Source organism: Ceratotherium simum, chromosome 8, assembly GCF_057802395.1.
Source record: "Ceratotherium simum simum isolate JZ-2026a chromosome 8, ASM5780239v1, whole genome shotgun sequence".
Taxonomy (NCBI): Eukaryota; Metazoa; Chordata; class Mammalia; order Perissodactyla; family Rhinocerotidae; genus Ceratotherium; species Ceratotherium simum.
Window position 1 is genome coordinate 85,219,146 of NC_141907.1, and position 21,847 is coordinate 85,240,992.

Genomic DNA, 21,847 nt, shown 5'->3' on the forward strand with positions numbered 1-21,847 from the left:
CCAAAGTTTTGAGGGCATCATTCCATTTCAAGCCAGGGTATAGTCCTAAAAGATGAAAAAAATAAGAGGGAGAGTACAAACTAGGCTAAAAATCCTGTCTGGTTTCTGCTATATTAAATAATCCCTGTCTTTGAGACTTAACAGCCTGAGCATCTTTCATCCAGTTCTCAGGCACTGTGGTCGCCCTGCACCAGCCAGGATGTTGGTGGCCCCCTGCTGTCGATGCTCCAGCCAGTAACTGCTTACAGAGAGGGAAAGTTTAGGCAGATTGTCACTAGACAGGCTGGATTTCACACTGATTTGTGTAAAATATATTGCTGTTCTCTGTCCGTGACCTCAGATCTTTGAAAGATTCTTTCGTGATTGTGTTTGTCTTACTCATTTTGAAAACACGCAGTTTTCAAAACAACTCATTTGCATTCGCCGAGGTACTACTTGAGGGCAGGGTTATCAGATGGACTATTTACATACCTATTGGGTGTCAGCAGCTCAGCTCCTTGTTCATCCGAGCCCTCTCAGTGAGACGTTTAGAATTCTTTGACACCTTTTGTAAAATGGGGCTGGGCAAGTTCTATCAGTTGGTCTCATGGAACAATATTTTTTAATTTAGCAAATTTATTTTCCACGTCAGTATAGAATGACAGCACCTTTGTTAATTGGTTTCTGTTGAGTAGTTCATTTAAACTTCTTCAGTAAAACCATTGCCTTGATTTGATTTGGTAACATACAGAATTATCAGCTGAAGATAGAGTCCTAGTAGAAATTCAAGAAAACTAAATTTACTAATAGATGAGTTAACATATCAACAATCAGTGGGCTGCAATGAGAAACAAGAAAGCTATTAAGAATTGTAAATATAAAAATAATCTTAATAATTGAATGGCTAGATGTTAGTCCAGCATTCAGTATGGAACAGGAAGTAACTCATTTGCAAAGGTGAGGAGTTAATCTGGGAATGGGAAATGGCCCCTCAGTATGAGTTCACCTAGTGCAGTGGCAGCTAATAAGCCACTGGGTTACAAGTGTTGGCCGCTGACCAGTATATCGCCTGCCCCTTCTGCACCCCCCAGACACCGTTGCACTTGGCGGTGATCACCAAGCAGGAGGCTGTGGTGGAGGACTTGCTGAGGGCCGGCGCTGACCTAAGCCTCCTGGACCGCTTGGGTAACTCGGTTTTGCACCTAGCTGCCAAAGAAGGACATGATAAAATTCTCAATATTTTACTCAAGCACAAAAAGGCAGCACTACTTATCGACCACCCCAATGCGGAAGGTAAGAGACATCGTGGGATAACCTTCTCTGTCTGCTTTCTAAACAATTCATAAGTGTTTGATAAATGTGTGTTATTTGATTTGCACTCAGAAGTGCTTTCCTTACTCACCTGGAGTTCATCATCTGTCCTGGAAATTTCTGTTGCTCGCCGTAGCTAATTCCTTTCAAGATGATTTGGAATAGTTAGTAGGAGGAAAAAGCAGAGGCCAGACAAACACTGGTCTTGAAGTGTAGAAAGCATCCTTTATTCAGAGAATGTTTATTTGCTCTCCGTGTCTCCTGAGAATGGAAGAGGAGTCTGTGGCGTTACCTGCAAAGCAGTAAGTAGACTTATAGCGCCTGTAAAGACGATCCGGAGTCGAGACTCGGACTAGACGTGCTGAAACCGACAGCGTGCCCTCCCCCTGCTCCAGTTGTGCCGTTTCCTTCAACTGCACGGAGGGCTGCCTCGTGAGCACCCTTCCTCCCGCACCCTCCCTGTGACTGTGTCTGTGCTTGGGCTGCAGGTCTGAATGCCATCCACGTAGCCATGATGAGCAACAGCATGCCGTGTCTGCTGCTGCTGGTGGCCGCCGGGGCGGACGTCAACGCCCAGGAGCGGAAGTCGGGGCGCACGGCGCTGCACCTGGCTGCAGAGCACGACAACATCTCCCTGGCCGGCTGCCTGCTCCTGGAGGTGAAGGGCACGCTGATTTGCCTTTGCATTAAATTCCCAAGGAGGATTTAGGAAAAACTTTTCAAAGAATGATGTCAGGAGCAGCTTTTCTCCTTACATTCAGCTCTGTTTATTTAATATCTCCGCAAAGCTTTCAGAGTAGCCACTTTGGGCGTTCCTGTCACCGTGTGCCCCGAGTCTCTACCTGGGCAGTTCTTCAGTGGCAGAGCCTGACCCAGATAGCACCTGGGCTAGCAGGATGACCTGAGGGGCTGTGCAGACAGGGGAGGTGGGAACAGAGGGTGGGAGAACCTTCCACTAACCGTCGTCTATGTGGGCTGGGTTTTAGGGTGAGGCCCACGTAGACAGCACCACCTACGATGGAACTACACCCCTGCACATCGCGGCGGGGAGAGGGTCGACCAGGCTGGCAGCTCTTCTCAAAGCAGCAGGTAAGGCACCCTGGCGTTAGCGCTGGAAAATGTCATCAGGAACCAAACCCGACTCCAGCAGAGCAGCCAAGTCGCCCTCACCACACCACAAACCTGCTGCTGGAAGGCAAGATAAATAAGAGGTCTCAGGCCCTCTTGCTCTAACTGCCGTAGGACTAGTAATCTTGGGCTTCATCCTGATAGGTGTGTTAGTTTTTACTCTCTAATTCACCTGTTTGTTTGGAGTTTTGATTGTTAAGTCAACTGCCATGACAAGAGGTCTTCTTAAAGTTGAGTTTAATTTCTTAACAGAAGTCTGAGCAGTACCAGCTTCAGATCATACCAGAAGTCCCCAGAAGAAAAAATTTATTGATATAAAAAATAATTTAAATTATTAAAAAATAATTTGCAAGAAAGGTCTCTTAGAAGTTGAAATAATAGGAAAAAACCAATGGTCATGTATTGGTACTGTCATGTACGAGGCACAAAAGTGCGAGTGTTCATTGGCCTTTCTACGTCCTAGGCACTGTGCTAGGCACTTCACACGCTCTGTCTCACTCAATCCACAATAGCCCTTTGAGATAAGTACCGTTGTTATTATTCCCATCTTAGAGTGAGGAAACAGACTGGAGGGACTTCTGGGTACCAGTGCCGGGGTGCCCAGAAGTGGCACAGCTGTGATATTACACCTTGTCCATCTGAACTTCCAGACTTCATTCTCTCTACTATTTCTCTCCTCTGCTTTGCTCAAGGATTTGCAGGTGTTATTCCATTTAATCCTCTAGTCCTGTGAAGTATGGAAAATTATTCCTGCTCATCCTTGAATATCTGTTGTCTTGTATATTCAGAACCTCAAAAAATGTTTAATGAAATTAGTATCTCAAGTCTTCTCTGACATGTCTGATTCACTTTAGAGGTTATTAAAATTTTTTTAGAAAGTAAATCCTTCATAAATTAAGAAAACAGAGCGAGTTAAATACCTTCTTAAAAAATTGAAACCCTGGTAGCGCAGCAGTTAAGTACGCGTGCTCCGCTTTGGCGGCCTGGAGTTCGCGGGTTCGGGTCCCAGGCACGCACCGCTCGTCAAGCCATGCTGTGGCAGTGTACCATATAAAGTAGAGGAAGATGGGCACAGATATTAGCCCAGGGCTAATCTTCCTCACAAAAAAAAAAAAGAGAGAGAGAAACAATTGAGTCCAGGAATATGTAGGAACCTTTTCTTTGGCGCCACTACATTTTTCTGGCAAGTAAAATCATATCCCCAAACCATATCCTCCCCAAAATATCTCTTTTCTTTTCTCCTTTGTCAAGTTGAACTTTCTCTTGAACAAGAGCAGTGTATGTATGAATAGTTTGGGAAGTCACTGGTTATAATTAAGAAATGCCTTCAGACAAGAAGCTATAACCTTTTCAAAAATGCTTTATCTTGAATTCTCAGTATCCTATGAAAGGAGTAGCGAGTAACAGATTCTCCACTATATAAATGGAGAAACTCAGATGAAGAACCTGGTCCAGAGCTCAGAGTCATGAAGAAGATCACTTAAGGAACAGATGTAGATCAGCCTCTCCATCCTCGGTCCTGTCAATTGTTCCTCTTAATTTCCCCATTGTTGTCATGGTCAGGTGACACCTGATATCGACCCTGTAGATCAGGCTGGGTCTGGGAGAATGGACTCAGAAATGACATCAAGAGCCTTCTGTGACTCTCATTTCTCATCTCCTGTTAGTGAAGTTGGCACAAATCAAATGTTCTCCTAGCAAGATAAAAACAAGTCCTTCCCAAAAGTGTGTGCTGAACTGACCGCTCTTCACAAGGCATCAGGCTCAACACTCTCATCAAGACAGTCTCTGAGCCTGTGAGAAGTAACTCTAGCTCTCAGCCTTGAGTTACTTTTGGTGTTTTTTTTGCTGCAGGTTAAGGAACAGACTAGATTTTCCAAGATTGGCCCTAAATTTTTCAATAACTATACATCCAAGCAGAAGGTGTCTTCAGTGTTTTTTGTTCAGGGATCAGGGCCGGTGGTGCTGTGCTCAAGGAGTAAAACTGAGCACGTTGTTGCTGGACGGCAGGCGTCTTTACTCTTTCGAGCAAGTGGGCGGAGAGGCTGAGAAATGGGCAGTGGTGGGCATGAACTTGGACATATAGGACCTTAATCCTGAGGGTACACCGCAGTCCCTGTGAACTGGTCTCGTCAGTCTTCAAAGGAAAGATGCATCATTCAGTTGAAAACTATCCTGTAGAGTTAAGTGTGAGTGTCAGAGTATTCCAAGTCTTTTGTTTTTGAAAGTGTCTTTGGCTATATATGGTATCATCAGACAGCTTTACAGTCAAAATAAATTAGAATTTAAAAGAAGTACTCTGAATATTTCAGAAGAAACATGTTTTATGTATTAAAATGTATCCAACTGATTGCCTCCAGTAGCTACTGTACTTTGCCTTTCAAAATCTGACCCCTGCAGGCAGTTGGAAGTTAACAAGATCTGGGTTTACCTAATGCCCCTAATGCCGTGTAACTTGACTTCTCAGGAGCAGACCCCCTGGTGGAGAACTTTGAACCTCTCTATGACCTGGATGACTCTTGGGAAGAGGATGGAGAGGATGAAGGAGTCGTGCCTGGAACCACACCTCTAGATATGGCCACCAACTGGCAGGTCAGTGTGGCTCCAGCCTGTTTGGTGGTGGCTCCCGAGAGAGCTAGCGGTTCAGGAATGTAAGAACAGATGGTCTTCCTGAGTCTTTATTCCCCAAAGCACATGCCTTTTATTTTTTAAAAAGTCGACTTGTCAAGACCCACATTTATCTTGAAAAGCCTATCCATGAAAGATCTAGCGGAGTTCTGAGTGTGAAAGTGTATGCCTGATCAGATCAGAGTTAAGTTGTGAGAGAGGGTCAGACAGGAGAGAACACAGAATTCACCTAAGTGTGCCCCCTTCTGCACTCACACCAGAATCATTCCCATCCCAGTTTCTGAGGCTAGGATAAATGTTATGGTTTGCTTAGAACTTTGGTATGTGATTTCTGAACATAAAAAGAAAGTGGGGATTCTTCTGAGGATTTCAATAAATAGAAGTGGAGTAAATAGACTTAAAGCTTTCCTCAAAACTCCAGTGGCCTGAGATCTGAAGGTGAAAGGCAGTTATCACGTCTTTCTGGCCCAGGGAGAAGAGCCAGAGGCAGGAGGTGGGCAGGATACGGGTCTCCGACTTTCTTAGGGGCCAGCACTGCTCCACATCCAGAAATGGCTCGTCTGCCTCCGCGCAGCCATGTGGGTTGCGTTGAGTGACCCTAACAAAGAGACCACAGGGTTCTCCTTCTGCGTTGAGCCCCTGGCTTCCCAGAAGCCTCATCACAGAATGCAGAAGGAGAACCACTGCAGGGAGCCCATGTTGTCCTCACCTGCGTCAGCCAGCACGAGGTGACTGCAGGTAACACAGGAATGCCTCCATAGCTGTGGAATTGTTTTTTCTTTTGATCTAAGACCTCTCTGGCCTCTCAGTTAAAATGTAGGTAGTGCTAGAAGGCTAACACCAAACCTCGTGAGCATTTATACACCTCAGTTTGAGCAAATTTATAAAATTCATTCTCATAAGACTTTTCCTAGGAGGAGGTGCAGCGAGGGAGCAGAGCTTCACAGGTCTGAGTCAGCTCAGCCGGCACCCTGGCTCTCAGGGAGGCCTCACTTACCCACGACTCTGACCAACACGTGGCTGATTTGGCAGTCCAGACTGCCTCTGTTCCTCAGAAGGACCATGGCCCTGGCTTTCTGTGAGGTTGGGTTGGGTCCACCACCCACCTCAGACAGCCCCTGTAGAGCACAGCCTCCCCGCCCCAGAGTCCTCTGGGCTCTTGTTCCCCCCGAGGGCATTGGTGTTGCCTCCTGGGCGATGGCACTGCCTCCTTCCCATTCCTCCATCTTTAGGGTACTAGGCCCTCCTAAGGAGGACATGCTGAATTCTTTATTACAAAGAAACAGATTCCGCTCGTGGTCCCTTTAATGTGTAATGTCTCCCCATGTTTTTCTTCCCAACAGGTATTTGACATATTAAATGGGAAACCATATGAGCCCGAGTTGACATCAGATGGTTTACTGGCACAGGGTGAGTTGTGGTAGAGAGGTTCTCTTAACCAGTGTCGTCTCCACGCTATGGATTAAAGAGAGTGAGGAAGAACCAGCATTACCCAGGGTGCACTGTGATTCTGAAGTGGCTTATTCAGAATCAGAAGATCCTGGGGGTGTGTAAAGGAGAATATCCAGCTGTGCTCTACTAGAATCAGCTGGCCTTCTGCTCACGTCAAGTAGAGGAGCTTCATGGCCTCCATGGGCACGGGGGGCCAGCAGTGTGGTGATCAGTCCCTCCAGGGTGCCTCTGGTCAGGTAGGACAGCCATGTTTCTTCTTCATTTCCTTCAGGAGACATGAAACAGCTGAATGAAGATGCCAAGTTGCAGCTCTACAAGTTGCTAGAAATCCCTGATCCAGACAAAAACTGGGCTACTCTGGCACAGAAATTAGGTCTAGGGATACTAAATAATGCCTTCCGGCTGAGTCCTGCTCCTTCTAAGACTCTCATGGACAACTACGAGGTAACACACCCCCTGACGTGGTTAACTGTGTCTTGGACTCTGTCGGCAGCACTGACGGGCACAGTCCCTTCCCTCTCCCTTAACTCCGAGGGGAGAATCAGTCATTACCCTGTCCTGGGAGGTAGCCCAGCCCAGCCCACCTTCCCAAGAAGGCTGTTCTCAGACACCGTGAGATTTTCCCTGTTTTCAAAGACCTTGAGAAGGGTGGTCACAGAACTTGGATCCCCTGAACAGACACAAGAGACTGTGGTCAGCATGTGTATCTTCCTGTCCACCGAGTACGTGCTGTGACCATGTGTCGGGACATGGAATCAGCTTTCTGGGAGGTGGCTCCAGGTGGAGCCATTACCTGGTGAGGCTTTAGTTTCTAAAACTAAAAGGTAGAACAACATGGGGTGACATGATTTTCTATTGAAAATCTCATTGTTACCTCTTGTTTCTCAGTGGTTTTCAGAGCTTCGGCTTAAACAGAGGCACTGCATAGACTTCACTCCAGGAAGAGAGTCACTGCGTCAGCACTGCTCCCTCCCTCCTCCCGCACTATGCCTTCTTCCTCATGCTTTCTTGAGAGATCTTTGAGCTGGAACAGGAAACCTGATTCAGACAGTGCATTTTCTGAGCCCCCCTCGCTCTGCCCTTTCCAGGACCACTGGCTCTGGCACTGAGGAGGCCGCACGGCAGAGGGGCTGTGGCGGCGTGTTTACAGCCTGCCTGGCTATTCCTTGCACGGGTTTGAATGCAAGCACATACTCTTTCTTCCTTTCTTTCTCACAGGTCTCTGGGGGGACAGTAAAAGAGCTGGTGGAGGCCCTGAGACAGATGGGCTACACTGAAGCCATCGAGGTGATCCAGACAGCCTTCTGCAGCTCAGGAACTGCAGCCCCCAGCCCAGGGAAGACCACCTGTCAGGTTCCCTCGCTGCCTCTCTCGCCTGCCTCCACAAGGCAGCAAATAGGTAAAGAACAAAAGACGGAGACAGCAGTTGAGATATTCTCCTGCTCCCAGGCTGGTGTCTTCAGTCTCTTGGGATGTGGCACATCCTCCCCACCATCATCTCCTGAATCTCCTGACTCTGCTGTGCTGTGTCTCTCTCCCCCCTGGGCCCACAGAGTCTACCTTCTGCTCCTCTTGACACCACCTTCGGGGAAGGGGCTGTCCCCAGAAACAGTCACATTGACACGAGTTACTTAGATTCACAATAAATACGAAAAACAACACGATGTGGTGGTGAAGATAAATATGATTTCTCTCACTTCTTAAATTTAAAAGAGCGAGAGAAGTGTGCAGACCAGGGTTTAAGGAATCCCACACTGTTGACGGATGCTGCGATTTTTCCGTCACTTCCTCAGCCTCCTCCTCGCGGGGTCTTCTCCTTCTCCTCCAGCCTCCTCCCCGTGCTCCTTCCACTGACCTTGTCTCCCACGGCTGTTGGAACCTTCTGTCATCCCACCTGAAACATGTGACACAGCAGACTCTCAGCACAGCCCAGTAACCCTATATTTCCCTTTAAATTTGCTCTCCCACTCTCTAAACAACCATTTTGCTCTCTCTTTCTAAACCCACAACACCCCTTCCCTCTCCTTGCTCATCCAGTGTCCTCACCTCCCACTCCATTGAGAGCATAGAAACAGCTAGAACTCTCTCCTCTTGAGCCCACCTGCACGCGTGCCTGCCTTGTGGGCCTTCCCTCTGGGTTGCGTGGATTAAGGGTCTCTGCCCCAGATGGAGGGCACCTCTCACCCCCAGCCCACCCCCTCCCCTTGTCCAGGTAACTGCTCCCCCACTTCTTGCCTCTCTCTCCTGCGTGAGCAGTTTCTCCCTTCTGACTGGATCACCTAGCAAGCATGCTGTCATTTCCCTCATCTTTTCAAAATAAAACAAACAAATAGAAAAAAACTCTCTCTTAATCCCACAGCCCCTGTAGCAACAGCCCAATTTCTCTGTTCCCCAGCCCAGCAAAGCTTTCAAAAGAATTTTTTGTAGTTGTTCTTCCCACCTCTTCACCTTGTCTCCTCTGCTTGACCACCCCCCACAGTCAGCTCCATCCCCACCACGCCACCAGGCCTGCTTTCTGGCACAATGACCAGTGTCTGGTCACATCTTGTCGCCATCCTTCTCAGCTGCTTGACTGCTCCGTCCTGCTTCAAACAGTCCCCCTTGGCTTTTCCACAGCACCCTCACCTCCCTGCCTCCTCCACACTCACCTTTTGAAGTCGCAGCCCTCCAAAGCCCCGTCCCAGGCCCTCCCTCCCTGTCCTTACGAGGGACTCTTGATCCCCATCTGAACTCGGTGTTGGGCACATTCATCAGAAGCACTGTTGTCCTCCAGGAGGGTAACACAGAAATCCAAGACTTGCCCACGAAGACCTCCTGGTCCTAACCACCACGCATCCAGCCCGTTGAGTTTTACCCTTGTGCAAAAACCACCCCTGTCCAGTCCACCCTCACTGCTTGCCTTGATTCTTACAGCAGCTCCCTGTTTCCACTTTGTCCGCCTCCCTTCAGTCATTCTCTGCACAACAGGTAGTATGATTCCTTTTAAACGTTAGTGAGATTCTGTTACTCCTGGTGGATACCCGCCAGTTCATTCATCCATTCCACAGATCTTTATTGAGCACATACTGTGTGCCTCGCGCTCTTTGAGGCTTTGAAGGGAAGGCAGTGAACAATAAAGGCAATGTCCCTACTTTATCCATTCTCACTTCAAACATCGCTTTCACATGCCCTTCCTCCGCCCCACCGCCCTGCAGCTCCCAGGTGTTCCTTCTGCTCCCCCAGCTCACTAGTCGGATCCAACCTCAGGGCCTTTGAACCTACTCTTCCGCTTCCCTGCAAAGATCCTCCCCTGTTGGCCCCTTCTGGCCGTTCAGTTTCAGCACCAATGTCACCTTGGGGAGTAGGGACAGGTGTTGTACACACTTTAGAAAGGAGTACCATATCCACAGAAAAACAACCCAGACCTCCTGCCTCAACCTGTGCTCCTTCCACTCACATAAACAAAGAAAGAGGTGAATACTTATGTCTCAAAAAGCATTAAGCCCTTGATTTGTAGTTATTTTTAAAATACCTCAAAGTTCCTGGTACATAATAGATACTCAGTAAATACTGGGTGATTGAATCAATCAGTCAATAACAGAGTCACCGTGTCACTGCCATTCAAGTCTTAATATCCTAATGCTGGAAGATGGCATTTTGATTAGCATATATTAGACAGAAGTGACTCTCCATATAGCAAATAATTCACATTGTTCAAATCTCTGAAGACACTTCTCAACAAGGAGAATTCCACCTACTTGTCCAATATAGACTCATTTTCATCAAAATACCTTATTTTTCTGCTACCGAAATGTCTTTGAGGCGGCGTATAGTGTTTACTAGCATATGAGGCCCAGAGAGAGAGCTCATTTTTAGTTCTTAGGCCAGCAGTTTCCCCAGCTGTAAAATAGGTAATACAGTGGTTCGAAAAACACACCTGATTTCTAAGGAAAAAAAGGTGCACTTTGAGTCAAGAGAATTCAGATAGGATTCTGATAAACATGAGACTAGATTGCAAGAAAGAGATGTGAAAACATTTGGCTAATTTTGGTGTCATCCCAGGTTCCCCATTACTGCCCCTCACCCCGCTGGAGACTTGTGGAGGCTGCTGGGCAAAAGTAGCCCGCACACCTTCCAGATCAAACTGTGAGCCAGCTGGATGGGAGGGTGTGCGAGAGCAAGGGCTGCCTTGTGCCCAGTGGATCCGTGCTTTCTCCCGCAGACGAGCTCCGGGAGGACAGCGTCTGTGACAGCGGCGTGGAGACCTCCTTCCGCAGACTCAGCTTCACAGAGTCTCTGGCCAGCGGCAGCTCACTGCTGACTCTTAACAAAGTGCCCCACGATTACGGGCAGGAAGGACCTATAGAAGGCAAAATTTAGCCCACTGGCGATTTCCAACACCATGTAAACCAAAGCTCTGAAATTCCACCACAGTGTCCAAAAGAAGGAAGGTCGAGTGCATCCCGAGGTGCTCCGAGGAAAGCTGCCCACCTGGACCGTTCTGGACTCCACTCGAGGCTTTAGAAAGCCGGCTTCCTTCCCTGGTTCTTAGACGCGCTTTAGCCGGGGTCACGCACGATAGCATCTCGCAGTCCAGGCCCCGGCTGGGCGGAGGCCTCACTGGGGTGAGGTGGCTTCTTGAACTTTACCAGCTGCTTTCTGTTGTCATTGCTGCTGTCCCTCTGCTGCGCTCCCACTGTCATTACAAGGTGTCCCAGCCCCACCCGGGGTTCTTTCTGGCCGTCCACAGCACGGTTGTGCATTCAGATTAAGGATTAAAGAAAGGGATATTTTAAAATGAGAAGACTCACTTGGTGTATAATAAAAAAGGCCTACTCCTTTTTCTGCTGTGGTTATCTCTGATTTGAAAAAAGAATATGTACATGTCAATATTTAAACATGGTTACAATCAGTGCTGAAAATGGTATTTTCCCTTTTTCTGCATTTTGCTATTGTAAATATGTTTTTTAGATCAAATACTTTAAAGGAAAAAATGTTGGATTTATAAATGCTATTTTTTATTTTACTTTTATAATAAAAGGAAAAGCAAATTGATGACCTCATCTTGTTTGATCTGTGCAAATACTTTTCTAAGATGATTCCTCGTTATCACGGGATCATTCCACAGCCTGGTTATCACATTCACATTGCCCTTTAGAGTCAATTTTTTGATCCAGAAATGGACAAAAAAAAATTATCAAAAGAAAGAAAAGTATTTTAACCTGCGATGAAAGCTTCGGGCTCGTGAGATCCGCGCTTGGCTCATTTCATTTAGGCTGTATCGCCTCATTTTCCTCCATCTCACGCAAAACTGTTCCTCCCCAACCCTCAGTGTATTCTCAGTGCCTCCAGGATACAGAAAGTACTGACATGTTAGCATACCAGAGGCTCTGGGACAAGAAGCCTTCCTGCACGAAGCTTTGCTGAACTGCTCTTTACTCAGAGTTGGAAATGAGGGAGAGGAGAACAAAAAGTGTTTGAATGAGGTGCTGTGGTGGACACGGATGTGCAACCAAGATCCCTTTTTAACAAAGGACTTGTCAGCCCCGCTGCTGGGAGGCACTTGTCAACCCGCCTCTAGCTGTCAGTTCCTTCGGGGACTGGCTCGGCTGCTGAGAGGCACCTCACCCAGGTCACACCCACTTCCACGATGGCCCCACACAACACTGATGTGGCGCGTGAAAACCTGTGCAAGTCGGGACAACGCTGAAGGGCTGTTGGCACTCCAGAGCTCCCTCAAGGTTGGCTGAGGTGATGTCTGGGTCTGCGTTGCAGCTTGACTCTTCCCCCTGCCTTGGTACTGCATCGGGCCCCTCCCTTCCAAATGCTGTTGATCCCAGGGCACTCCCAAATAAACATCCTGCACGTGAGTCTCCATCTCAGAACCGGCTCCCCAGAACCCAGCCTGCACAGGAGCTGGGAATGAATGCTGACCAACTTTGCAGAACATGTGAAGTCATTTAATCATGAAAATAACCCAAAGAGGTATGTAGACTTATCCCCAATTTATAGAGAAGGAACTTGAGGCTTCAAGAGTTCAAGCAGGCAATGGCTCAGCTGCTTCTGAGTTCACACCCAGGTCTGTCTCAGCCCAGAGCTCGTGGGTTGGAGAATTATCTCGGGAGGGTAAGAAAGTAGATTAAAATAATTGAGTCCAGAAATATATAGGAATTTAGTATATAATCAAGTAAAACTTTAATCACTTGGGAAAACATCAGTCTGAACTCCTACCTCCCTCCTTTCACCAAAATAATTTCCAAATGTATCAAAACTTAAACCATAAAAATACTAGAAATCCTAAAAATCATGAATAAATAACCTTGAAATGGAGAAGCCCTTTCTAAGCAAGACTTTATTCTCTGGTGTAAAATAGTTTGGGCTCTTCATTTTACAATGTGTCCCAAATAAATGAAATTAAAAAAAATTCTACTTCCATTTTCCATTACACTGCCATTTCTCCACACACCCCAATCCATTATTCCAGTTTTTGAAAGTTGTATCTTTAAAGTGAAAAAGACAGCTCTGACTTTCCTTAATTCTCCAACAACCAACCCATGCCTCATTCCCCCACCAGTTCCTCTTGGTGGCAGATGATAGCTACTTTCCAGCCGGCCACGGCAAGGTCTCCATCTTACGGTGATACTGACACTGCTCCCACTGAGGGAAGGGACCTGTGTCCTTCCCTGTGAATCTAGGCAGGCTTGCGACAAGGGTGGAAGTGATGCTAAGTGCCTTCCAAGGGTCGGTCAGAAAGTGCAGTTCAACTTCTGCCCTGTCTCCTCGGTTGCTCCCTCTGGGAACCTGTTTATCATGCTCTGAGGGAGCCAAGTGGCCACATGGAGAAGCCATATGTGTGTGTTTAGCCAACAGCCTTCACTGAGGCCACAGCCATGCCACATCAGCCAGCAGATGGGTGAGGGAGTGACGCCTTGAGACTATCCAGGCTCCAGCCACTGAGTCACACCTGTCCAGCCTTCAAGCTGCCTCAGGTGATGCTGCCCGAGTAGAGACAAGCTGTTTTGCTGAGCCCTGCCCACATGGCAGAATCATGATTAAATTAAACAATGGTTGATGTTTTGAGCTGTAGGCATGGAGTAAATTGTTACCATAATCCAGGTCTCTAACCTGATAGTTCCCAGACCAGAAGGTCACTTTAAAGAGAAGGTGACTCCAGGAGGAACAAAACTAAACAACTCGTGCTGAAACTAAAAATAACATACCCCTTCTTTAAGAAGAAGCCCTATTTCTCCCTTCCTCTCCCTCCTCCCAGGTCTCTGTGCCGGCCTGAGTCTCTGCATGGTGCTCTGACAAAAAGGCTACCAACGCTGTCTGTGCCCCTGAGAAAGGCGTCTTTCATATTGTACCAGCAGATGGGGATAAATACCAGAAGGAATGCAGGAGATCAGGTGGACAGCTACAATGGGCCTAAAATAAACCTTCCCAGAAAGCTTGTCTCTCAGCAGGAAGCCACTTAAAAACAGCCTCCTCAGAACCTTTGTTATCTTTTGAGGTTTCTGTGCTCTGCAGGCATAACCTGGACTTTTGCAGGATCGGCAGTCTTTCTTTTTTGGCAGAATGAAGCCCTGTGGCTGCTCATTTACCCACCCAAGTCCCCTGCAGTACTTATATGTGGCATGGATAGTCCTGGTCACCACCATGGAGTACAGCCCCACAAACTGGACATCCTGCATCTTAGCAGGAGAATGGAGGGGAAGGAGCCAGATGGATGTGAGCGTTTATTCCGTCAGCCCCTTTGCATTAATGATTTCTCATGATAATTCTCAAGACATCCATGTAAAGTACATATTTAACCCCAATTTTAAAATGAAGAAACACAGTCTGAATATTAACTCACCCCAGATTCAAATCCAGGTCTGATTCCACAGGTTCTTCTGTAACGACGTCTGAAGTCCTTTGAGGAAAAGATGCTATGTTTAAAAGAGAGAAAAAAATCCATACAAATCTGTGCAAAGATGATGGAATCATCATGTGCCCCAACCACAATGCACAATGAACCCAGAGCATCGCTAAAAGGACATTGCTTAAATGTCAATATGCCTCGACTCTCCCCTAGCAACATTAGGCTAAGATGCTTAAATATGAAGTATTCATGCACTGGAGGTCACTGAGCACATCTCTTTCTTTCTTATTTTATTTTGTGCTTTTGGGGGGCCATTTTCTTCCTGATTTGTGCTTCCACTGGGCTTGGGGAGGCACAGGAATCAAGAAAAGATGAAACTAAAGTTCTGTTTATTTTCTTAAGGATCACAGACCTTAGAGCTGGACAATACCTCAAAGATCACCTAAGTAAACCATCCAAGTTGCCATCTTTTTTTTAAACACCTCCGACGTGAGAGCATCTCCTCCCTGTATCCTCACTGTGGCCTGCTGCTTCATTTAAACACCAATCCCAGAGACGACAAGTTCCTGTGCATTGGTTTTCTAGGTTCATCGGTTGGCTTTGGGGTTGAGGAAGATGCTGAGATGGGGCTTCAAATTAAATGGATGTCATTCTCCATTGTTAGGGATTCCATTATATCTACAATAGCCTGCTTCCATTACCCTGGACAAGTGACTAGTTCCACAAATTGTTCAAGCTTCTTAGAATGAGAGGGAGGAAAGGGCTGAGACAGCATCTTCTCACTTCCATTAACTAGCTTTTCCATGTCGAGATCTCTCCAAAATGATTCTTTCATTGAAATATCACAACAACCCTCAAGAAGGAAGATATGTATTCAATCAAGATTTTTTTTTTTGGTGGGGACGATTAGCCCTGTGCTAACATCTGTTGCCAATCCTTTTCGCTGAGGAAGATTGGCCCTGAGCTAACATCCATGCCCATCTTCCTCTACTTTGTATGGGACGCCGCCACAGCATGGCTTGACAAGCGGTGCGTTGGTCCGTGCCCTGGATTCGGACCCGAGAACCCTGGGCCACCGCAGCAGAGCGTGAGAACTTAACCGCTGGGCCACGAGGCCGGTCCCACGTGTGGGAGTTTTGAATGGGACACTTCCTCTCACATTGCCCTGGAGAAAAACTTCAGTCTGTGGACACACTGAGAGCAGGGAGGCTACAGGGGTGATCTACTTTTGTTTCCAGTATTAGGAGGGGATTGATTTGGGTGGTGAACAGGTCCCAGTCTCTGGCACAGATCAAAATTCCTTACCTAACCGATGGAGGCTGAACCTGAAAGTTCCTTCTAGTTCCAACTTGTGTGTAAACATTCACTCGCTCTGAAAGTCACCTGCAGTCATGGCAAATGGCCATTACCAAGGGTAAAATCACTTCCCTGGATAAATTATGACAGATGCATTGTAAGGACAAAGTCACAGTTTCTCCCAAGGAAATCCTCAGCGATGACCAAGGGTATTAGACCAGGGAGTATGGGGAGAGCTACAGTGCAGTCTTGTTGCCCTCGCACTGACTCAAAGACTCCTGCTCTCCAGCCTCCATGGTCTGTAGTTCCTTAAATGCAGCACAAAAGACCTTGGGGTTGTGGATGCCAAAGCTAAGGGTCAGGTAGGGGCCGTGGCCCTCGGGATCCCGCCCACAGGAGAGGGCTGAGAATTCATCTTTCTTGTGATCGGCAGAGAGCCGGCAAGACCTTGATGCCCATTTCTCAGATGAATGGGAAAGTGGCAGCAGCTGGTTCTTGGGGAAATAATATTCTCGCCAGGCCAGAAGAATAGCAGATGAAACAGAATTCTTGAAACCTCTTCTCCCAGGACTCCTTCTTGGGACCAAGGAAGCAGTCGGTGCTGACCGTGGTGAGGTGAAGCCTCCAGGCTGCGATGGGCGCGTCAGCTCGCGATGCTTACGAGCCGATGCTGGGTACTGGACCACCAGGTTGCTAGGCCTGTTCTCCGGCAAAAAGAGAGATTTTTTTCATTTCAAAACTGTTTTGCAGGTGGTCCCTTTCCTAAAGCAAGAATGTACAACTTGTTGTTTTTGCTTCAAAAACGTAAATGAGAAACTTCATGCCACGGATTTTTCTTCTTTAGCAGGAAACTTGTTTATCACTTTGTTCAAATGTAAATGTTCCCTCCTGCTTTTGAAATAAATATTCTTTTGTAATTTTGAAAAAAACGAAAACAAAACTAAACCGTTAAACCTGAATGCTTTAATTTACAGAATATTTTCAAATATTTATTCTCATAACAACCTGAGAGGTAAACAGGCAGGGGTATTAATTCCTGCCATTTTCCACTGAACGGCGAGGACGCGGCGGCGCCGGGCCGGCCCAGCGCGGGGTGCGGGGCTCGGCGTTCAGGGCCCCGCGGAGCGCCGGCCGGCCGCCAGGGGCAGGGCACGCAGGCGGCGCTGGGGGCGCGCACCCACGCAGCGGCGGGGGCCCCCGAGCCCCGCCGCTCTCCCCTCCCTGCCCCTTCCCCCGACCCCACTCTCCTCCTTCTGCTGCGGGGCCCTCAGAAGCTTGTCTCCACACTCTGCCGGGTTCTGCCGTTTCCTTGCGCCCTCCCCTCCCCCCAACAATTCAAGCTGGGGCGTCCAAGACGCTCCCTCCCGAGGGCCACCGTGCTAACGCGGAGTCCTGCCGCCGAGCGCAGGCACCGCCTGGCCGGAGACGCCAGAGGGGCAGCAGGCACATCCCCGCGAAGACCCCCGCAGCTCCGCCACCGAGCAGGGCTGATCGTTCCTGTCTCCTCCTGAGGTCCCACCCCTGCCCCTCGGCCATCACTGCCCGGACCTCCCCACAGACCGGACCCACTTGCTCCGGACGTGTTTATGTGCCCCTGGGCGAGCGGGCGTCAGCCCGATGCCGAAGCAGCCCTCGCCGGCTCCTCCCGCCCAGTTCTGAGCTGGGAAGGCCAGCGCCACCGTTTGGCTGACTTCCTTCCTACCTCGCAAAAGCGCATCTTGAATGATGACCAACATATGCACACAGCATATGGGCCAGGGGCCATTTGGTTCCGAAAGGCAAGGGGCCCCAGGTTTAAAGCCTCAAGAAAGAATGTGTGGGCAGCGAGTCACCCACACACCCACATAGCCACCCCCGTAGACAGAAGAGGCCGTGCTGGGCCAGAGAGGACGCCTCCATCCCTCCCTCTTCGTCACCAGAAGGTCGTTCCTCTCTCTTCGCGCCCTAGCTCAAGGCTTCAGTCCTTGCCTTACTGCTCTCTGCTCCAGCGCCCTTCTCCCCATCAATCATCTGTTCCGGAGGCCTTGCGCCAAGTTTTCATAGATCCATAGTAATTAAATTAGGATCAAAAATCATTCCGATGCCCCTCTTTTGCCAAGGCATGGAGGAAAATGAAGTAAACGGAAACGCAGGGAGCAGAAAAAGTGGTCCTCAGGCGGCTGGTGCCCGAGCCCTAGAGCCTGAGGAGAAATCAGAGCTGCTCCCTCCCTTCCTTTCTCTCTCTCCCTCTTCCTTTCTCTCTCTCTCCCACTTTCCCTCTTCCTCCCTTTCTTTCTCTCCCGTTCTCTCTCTCCCTCCCCTCCCCCCTGTCTGCCTCTATCCCTCCCGTCCTCTTGTTTTCTTTACAGAAAGCCCGGTGCATTCCAGGGCACTGGCACCCGGGGTGGGGGCTGGAGGCCCTGTAGGCACTTCCTTAGACTCTCCTCCGGCCTTTACTGGGGGAAGCCTCCTGGAAACCAGTGCCCTGGCGCAGGCCGGTCCCCTCCACCCCCGCCAGCCCCATTTCCTGTGCACAGGGGCCTCTGCTGGAAGAAGTCGAGCTGTGCACAATCACCCAACAGCTGCGTGCCTCTTGCTACTCAACCTTTTTGCTTCAATAAAATGGGAAAGAGGTTTACAAAAAAGGGGAATTAGAAACTTCTTCAGCTTTCTGCCTGAATGTTTCTTCTTCAACTCAGGTCACAAAAGCCTAATGATTATTTTCCCTTAGCAGAAATGACGTAAACTGATCTTTTTCTTTTGGCAAGGAATACCTAAGATCATTCCGCCACGGCCAGCCTTATCCTTTGAGGACTAATAATCATAAGCCAGCATTTACTACTCATTTTCCCATCCTAGGCGTGTACGTCCGCACCTTATTTAATCCTCACAACCCTGTGAGATAGTAATTACCATTAACCCATCTTAAAGATAAGGAAACTGAGGCTTAGAGTTAAGTGACTTGTCGAAATTCAGTATGTGTTGGAGCCAAATTTGCATATTGGGGCTTCAATATCGAGCATGAACTTATGGCCAATGCACTACATGCAGCCCTGTACACACACACACATACCCCACACGTGATTTGGATTTTTTTTTTTTTTTCCCCCCAAAGCCCCAGTAGATAGTTGTATGTCATAGCTGCACATCCTTCCAGTTGCTGTATGTGGGACTCGGCCTCAGGATGGACGGAGAAGTGGTGCCTCGATGCACACCCGGGATCCGAACCCGGGCCACCAGCATCGCAGCGCGCGCACTTAACCACCAAGCCACAGGGCCGGCCCATGATTTGGATCTTTGACAAGGCAAAATCTTGTTCATTGTGTTTGCAAGGTTGACTAATTAGCAAGGTTGACTAATTAAAAATCTTTTTGACTAATTAAAAATCTTTTAGTTCAAGCCCCAAAAACGTGGATAGGAAAGCATGCCGGACACCCTCCTTCAGCTGGATTCCCATGATAAAGCGCAGGGTCCTTCACCCAGCGCCTTCCTCACCAGACACCGCTGTGGCGTCCAAGCCCAAGGAAGTGGACGACCAGCGGTCCCTCAGCTGAGAGAAATCAGGCACCCACACCGCCCTCTCCAAGGCCCAGCTGTGTCTGATCCCTGAGCTCCTGCCCTTATCCGTTAGAATGCTTTTGATCAAAAAATGAGAACACCTCCGAGTGGATTAAACAAAAAGGGGCTTTCTTTTTTTTAAATATCACTACGAAAAGATCAGAGATAGGTAGATCTAGATTTTACATGGAACCCTCCCTATTTTAAATGTTAACACACAATTCAACTGTTTAAATCACTGTGTGGGCCAACAAAATCACCTGCTGGCCAAACATGACCTGTGCACGACCTGACCCACACTTGCTACAGCTGTACCTTCAGGATGAACAAGCAGGGCAACCAGCTGACGGCTGACGGCTGGCCAAAGCAAACTGTTTCTGTTAGGAATGCGTGTCGGTGTGCCGCGGAGACACAGGGGTGACATTTAGACTCAGAATAACTGACTCCAACAGTGGTTTTGTCTGTGACTTTTAGGGTTTTGTACAACATCACTCTGGTTCATATCCTCTGATAAGTCCATTAGAAAACAAGAATTCCCCCTTTCACTTGGAAATATTACTAAATACCTTTTCTGCGAAACCCTTCTAATTTTAGGTGCTTATTGAATAGATAAGATTGCATTCATAGTCACTCTGGGAATATTTTGAAATGCTTTGAATTTCCCTCACAAACAATGCCCACTTGTTTTCCTCCCTAAATCTTACCAAATTGGGGAACAAGTTTCATATTTGAGAGCCAGAGGGAGCCCAAGAGAATATTCTTTCTGTCTCAGGTCTCTTGTCACTTTAGCAATGCTTGGGGAACATATCTTTATTTTTCCTGCACTCCAGTTCACTTTCATTCCAATAGAGAAGAAAATCTTCCTACTTACTTTCCAAGTGACTTCCCATGGAAGTCACCTCTCACAATGAAGAGCCAAGTAAGGGAAAAAAATAAGAAGAGTTATGGTGAACGTGAAAGAGAAAATTACCATTTATATTGTTCTCTTTGTTCTAAAATGGAGAGATGTAATCCTGTGAACTGCCCTCTGAACTCTCTCAGGAATGTGCTTTGCAACCAGCATGGCAGAAGGACCTGATCCTGGTCTTGCCACTCTCTCTACTAATGTCTGCATAGCTACTGACAGAAAGAAAGCCTTCTCAGAGATCCAGTACCAGAGTAAGCACATCAGACTGCTCCAGCCAACGCGGCAACACCACCCTCCTGAGACGGTAGAAGCCGCTGACCGCAGTGCCACACCAACCGTGGCAGAGCATTCTGGATGTTGTTTTCTCTCAGAAACATTTCTCTCCTTTGATAAACTGTTGTCAGCACATATTTTTGTCCACTCTTTAATTTATTCTTCCTTTACAAATTACATCTTTTTCCCCTCTTAAAAAAATTTTTGAGACATTTGCCTCTATTTACTTCATTTCACTATTGCTCCATGTGCTAAGTGGGTGATAATGATTATGACGTTAAAAAAGCATCACCACCATTTGCTCAGCATTTATTCAGTCCCAGACCCTATCTGATTAGTCCTTACAACTACCTTTGAAGGTTAGAGATTATTATCTCCATTTCAAAGATGAGAAAACTAAAGTCCATAAAGTGGTTGCCGAAGGTCACAAAGCCAGTAAGCCTCAGAACCTGGATTCTGATCCCATAAGTGTGGCTGGAAACCCTACCGCCTCTGGGACAAGAGGGTCACCCCCCAGGAGGGTGCTTCCATTTACAGACCCCTCGCCAAGTGCCAGCACTGCACTGAGCCCTTTAGCTAAATTTTTTTTTTTTTTTAAAGATTTTATTTATTTATTTTTCCCCCAAAGCCCCAGTAGATAGTTGTATGTCGTAGTTGCACATCCTTCTAGTTGCTGTATATGGGACGCGGCCTCAGCATGGCCGGAGAAGCGGTGCGTCGGTGCTTGCCCGGGATCCGAACCCGGGCTGCCAGCAGCGGAGCGCGAGCACTTAACCGCTAAGCCACGGGGCCGGCCCTAAATTTTTTATTTATTCTTCAAAACAAACTTCCAAGGTGAGTGTAATTATTGCCATTTTACCACAGGAAAACGGAACACAGAAGTTAAATAACTTGGTTAAGGTTACAGAGGTGGTAGAGGCAGAACTGGATGTACACTCTGGCCCACCAACTTCAAAGCCCACCTCACGGGGCGCCCGGCACAGAAAACGCTTGTTTCATGCAGAGGAGTATCCTCCCTGTCTCTCAGCAACAGTTCCTTAAAACAGGATTTTCAACAGTGACTATTTGTCAAGTAAGAATCTTCTGAGGTACAGCCCTAAGTCCAGTCCTCCATAGGCTCTTATATATACACTGAGGTGACACAACACGCAAACGAGGAAACTCAGATACCCAAGGACAGGCCAGGACTGCCTGCATCAATTTTCTTTTTAGTCGCTGGACCATGGCCTAAAACTTCTCAGTTTAAAACCAAAACTATTATCCAGTTAGTCTTACTTTTAAAGCCAAATTCTCATTGCTGGTCCATTCCATAACCAATTACATAATTCTTCCCAGAGAAAACCCTTCAAATATCTTAGTCTAGAGTCTTCAAACTCTCCCAGTTTATACCAGGTAGAATAAAAACTTGGCCAGAGCTAAATGGAAATTAATGCCCCACACTGTACTGGGCACAACTGAATGTTTATGGAATGATTAAATAAGCCACAGATCAAATA

General features: G+C 47.7%; 1 protein-coding gene across 2 annotated transcripts in view; it reads left to right on the forward strand.

The window, feature by feature from the left end:
• NFKB1 (nuclear factor kappa B subunit 1) overlaps positions 1-11,532 on the forward strand; it is a 113,800-nt gene extending 102,268 nt beyond the window's left edge. For both annotated transcript variants that reach the window (XM_087434649.1, XM_087434648.1), the window contains exons 17-24: positions 1,071-1,272; positions 1,779-1,948; positions 2,277-2,379; positions 4,886-5,010; positions 6,390-6,456; positions 6,770-6,942; positions 7,717-7,897; positions 10,700-11,532. In XM_087434649.1, coding sequence (XP_087290775.1) covers positions 1,071-1,272; positions 1,779-1,948; positions 2,277-2,379; positions 4,886-5,010; positions 6,390-6,456; positions 6,770-6,942; positions 7,717-7,897; positions 10,700-10,857 — 1,179 coding nt within the window. In that variant the 3' untranslated portion in view covers positions 10,858-11,532. The remainder of the gene's footprint in view (positions 1-1,070; positions 1,273-1,778; positions 1,949-2,276; positions 2,380-4,885; positions 5,011-6,389; positions 6,457-6,769; positions 6,943-7,716; positions 7,898-10,699) is intronic.
• Positions 11,533-21,847: the final 10,315 nt, after the last annotated feature.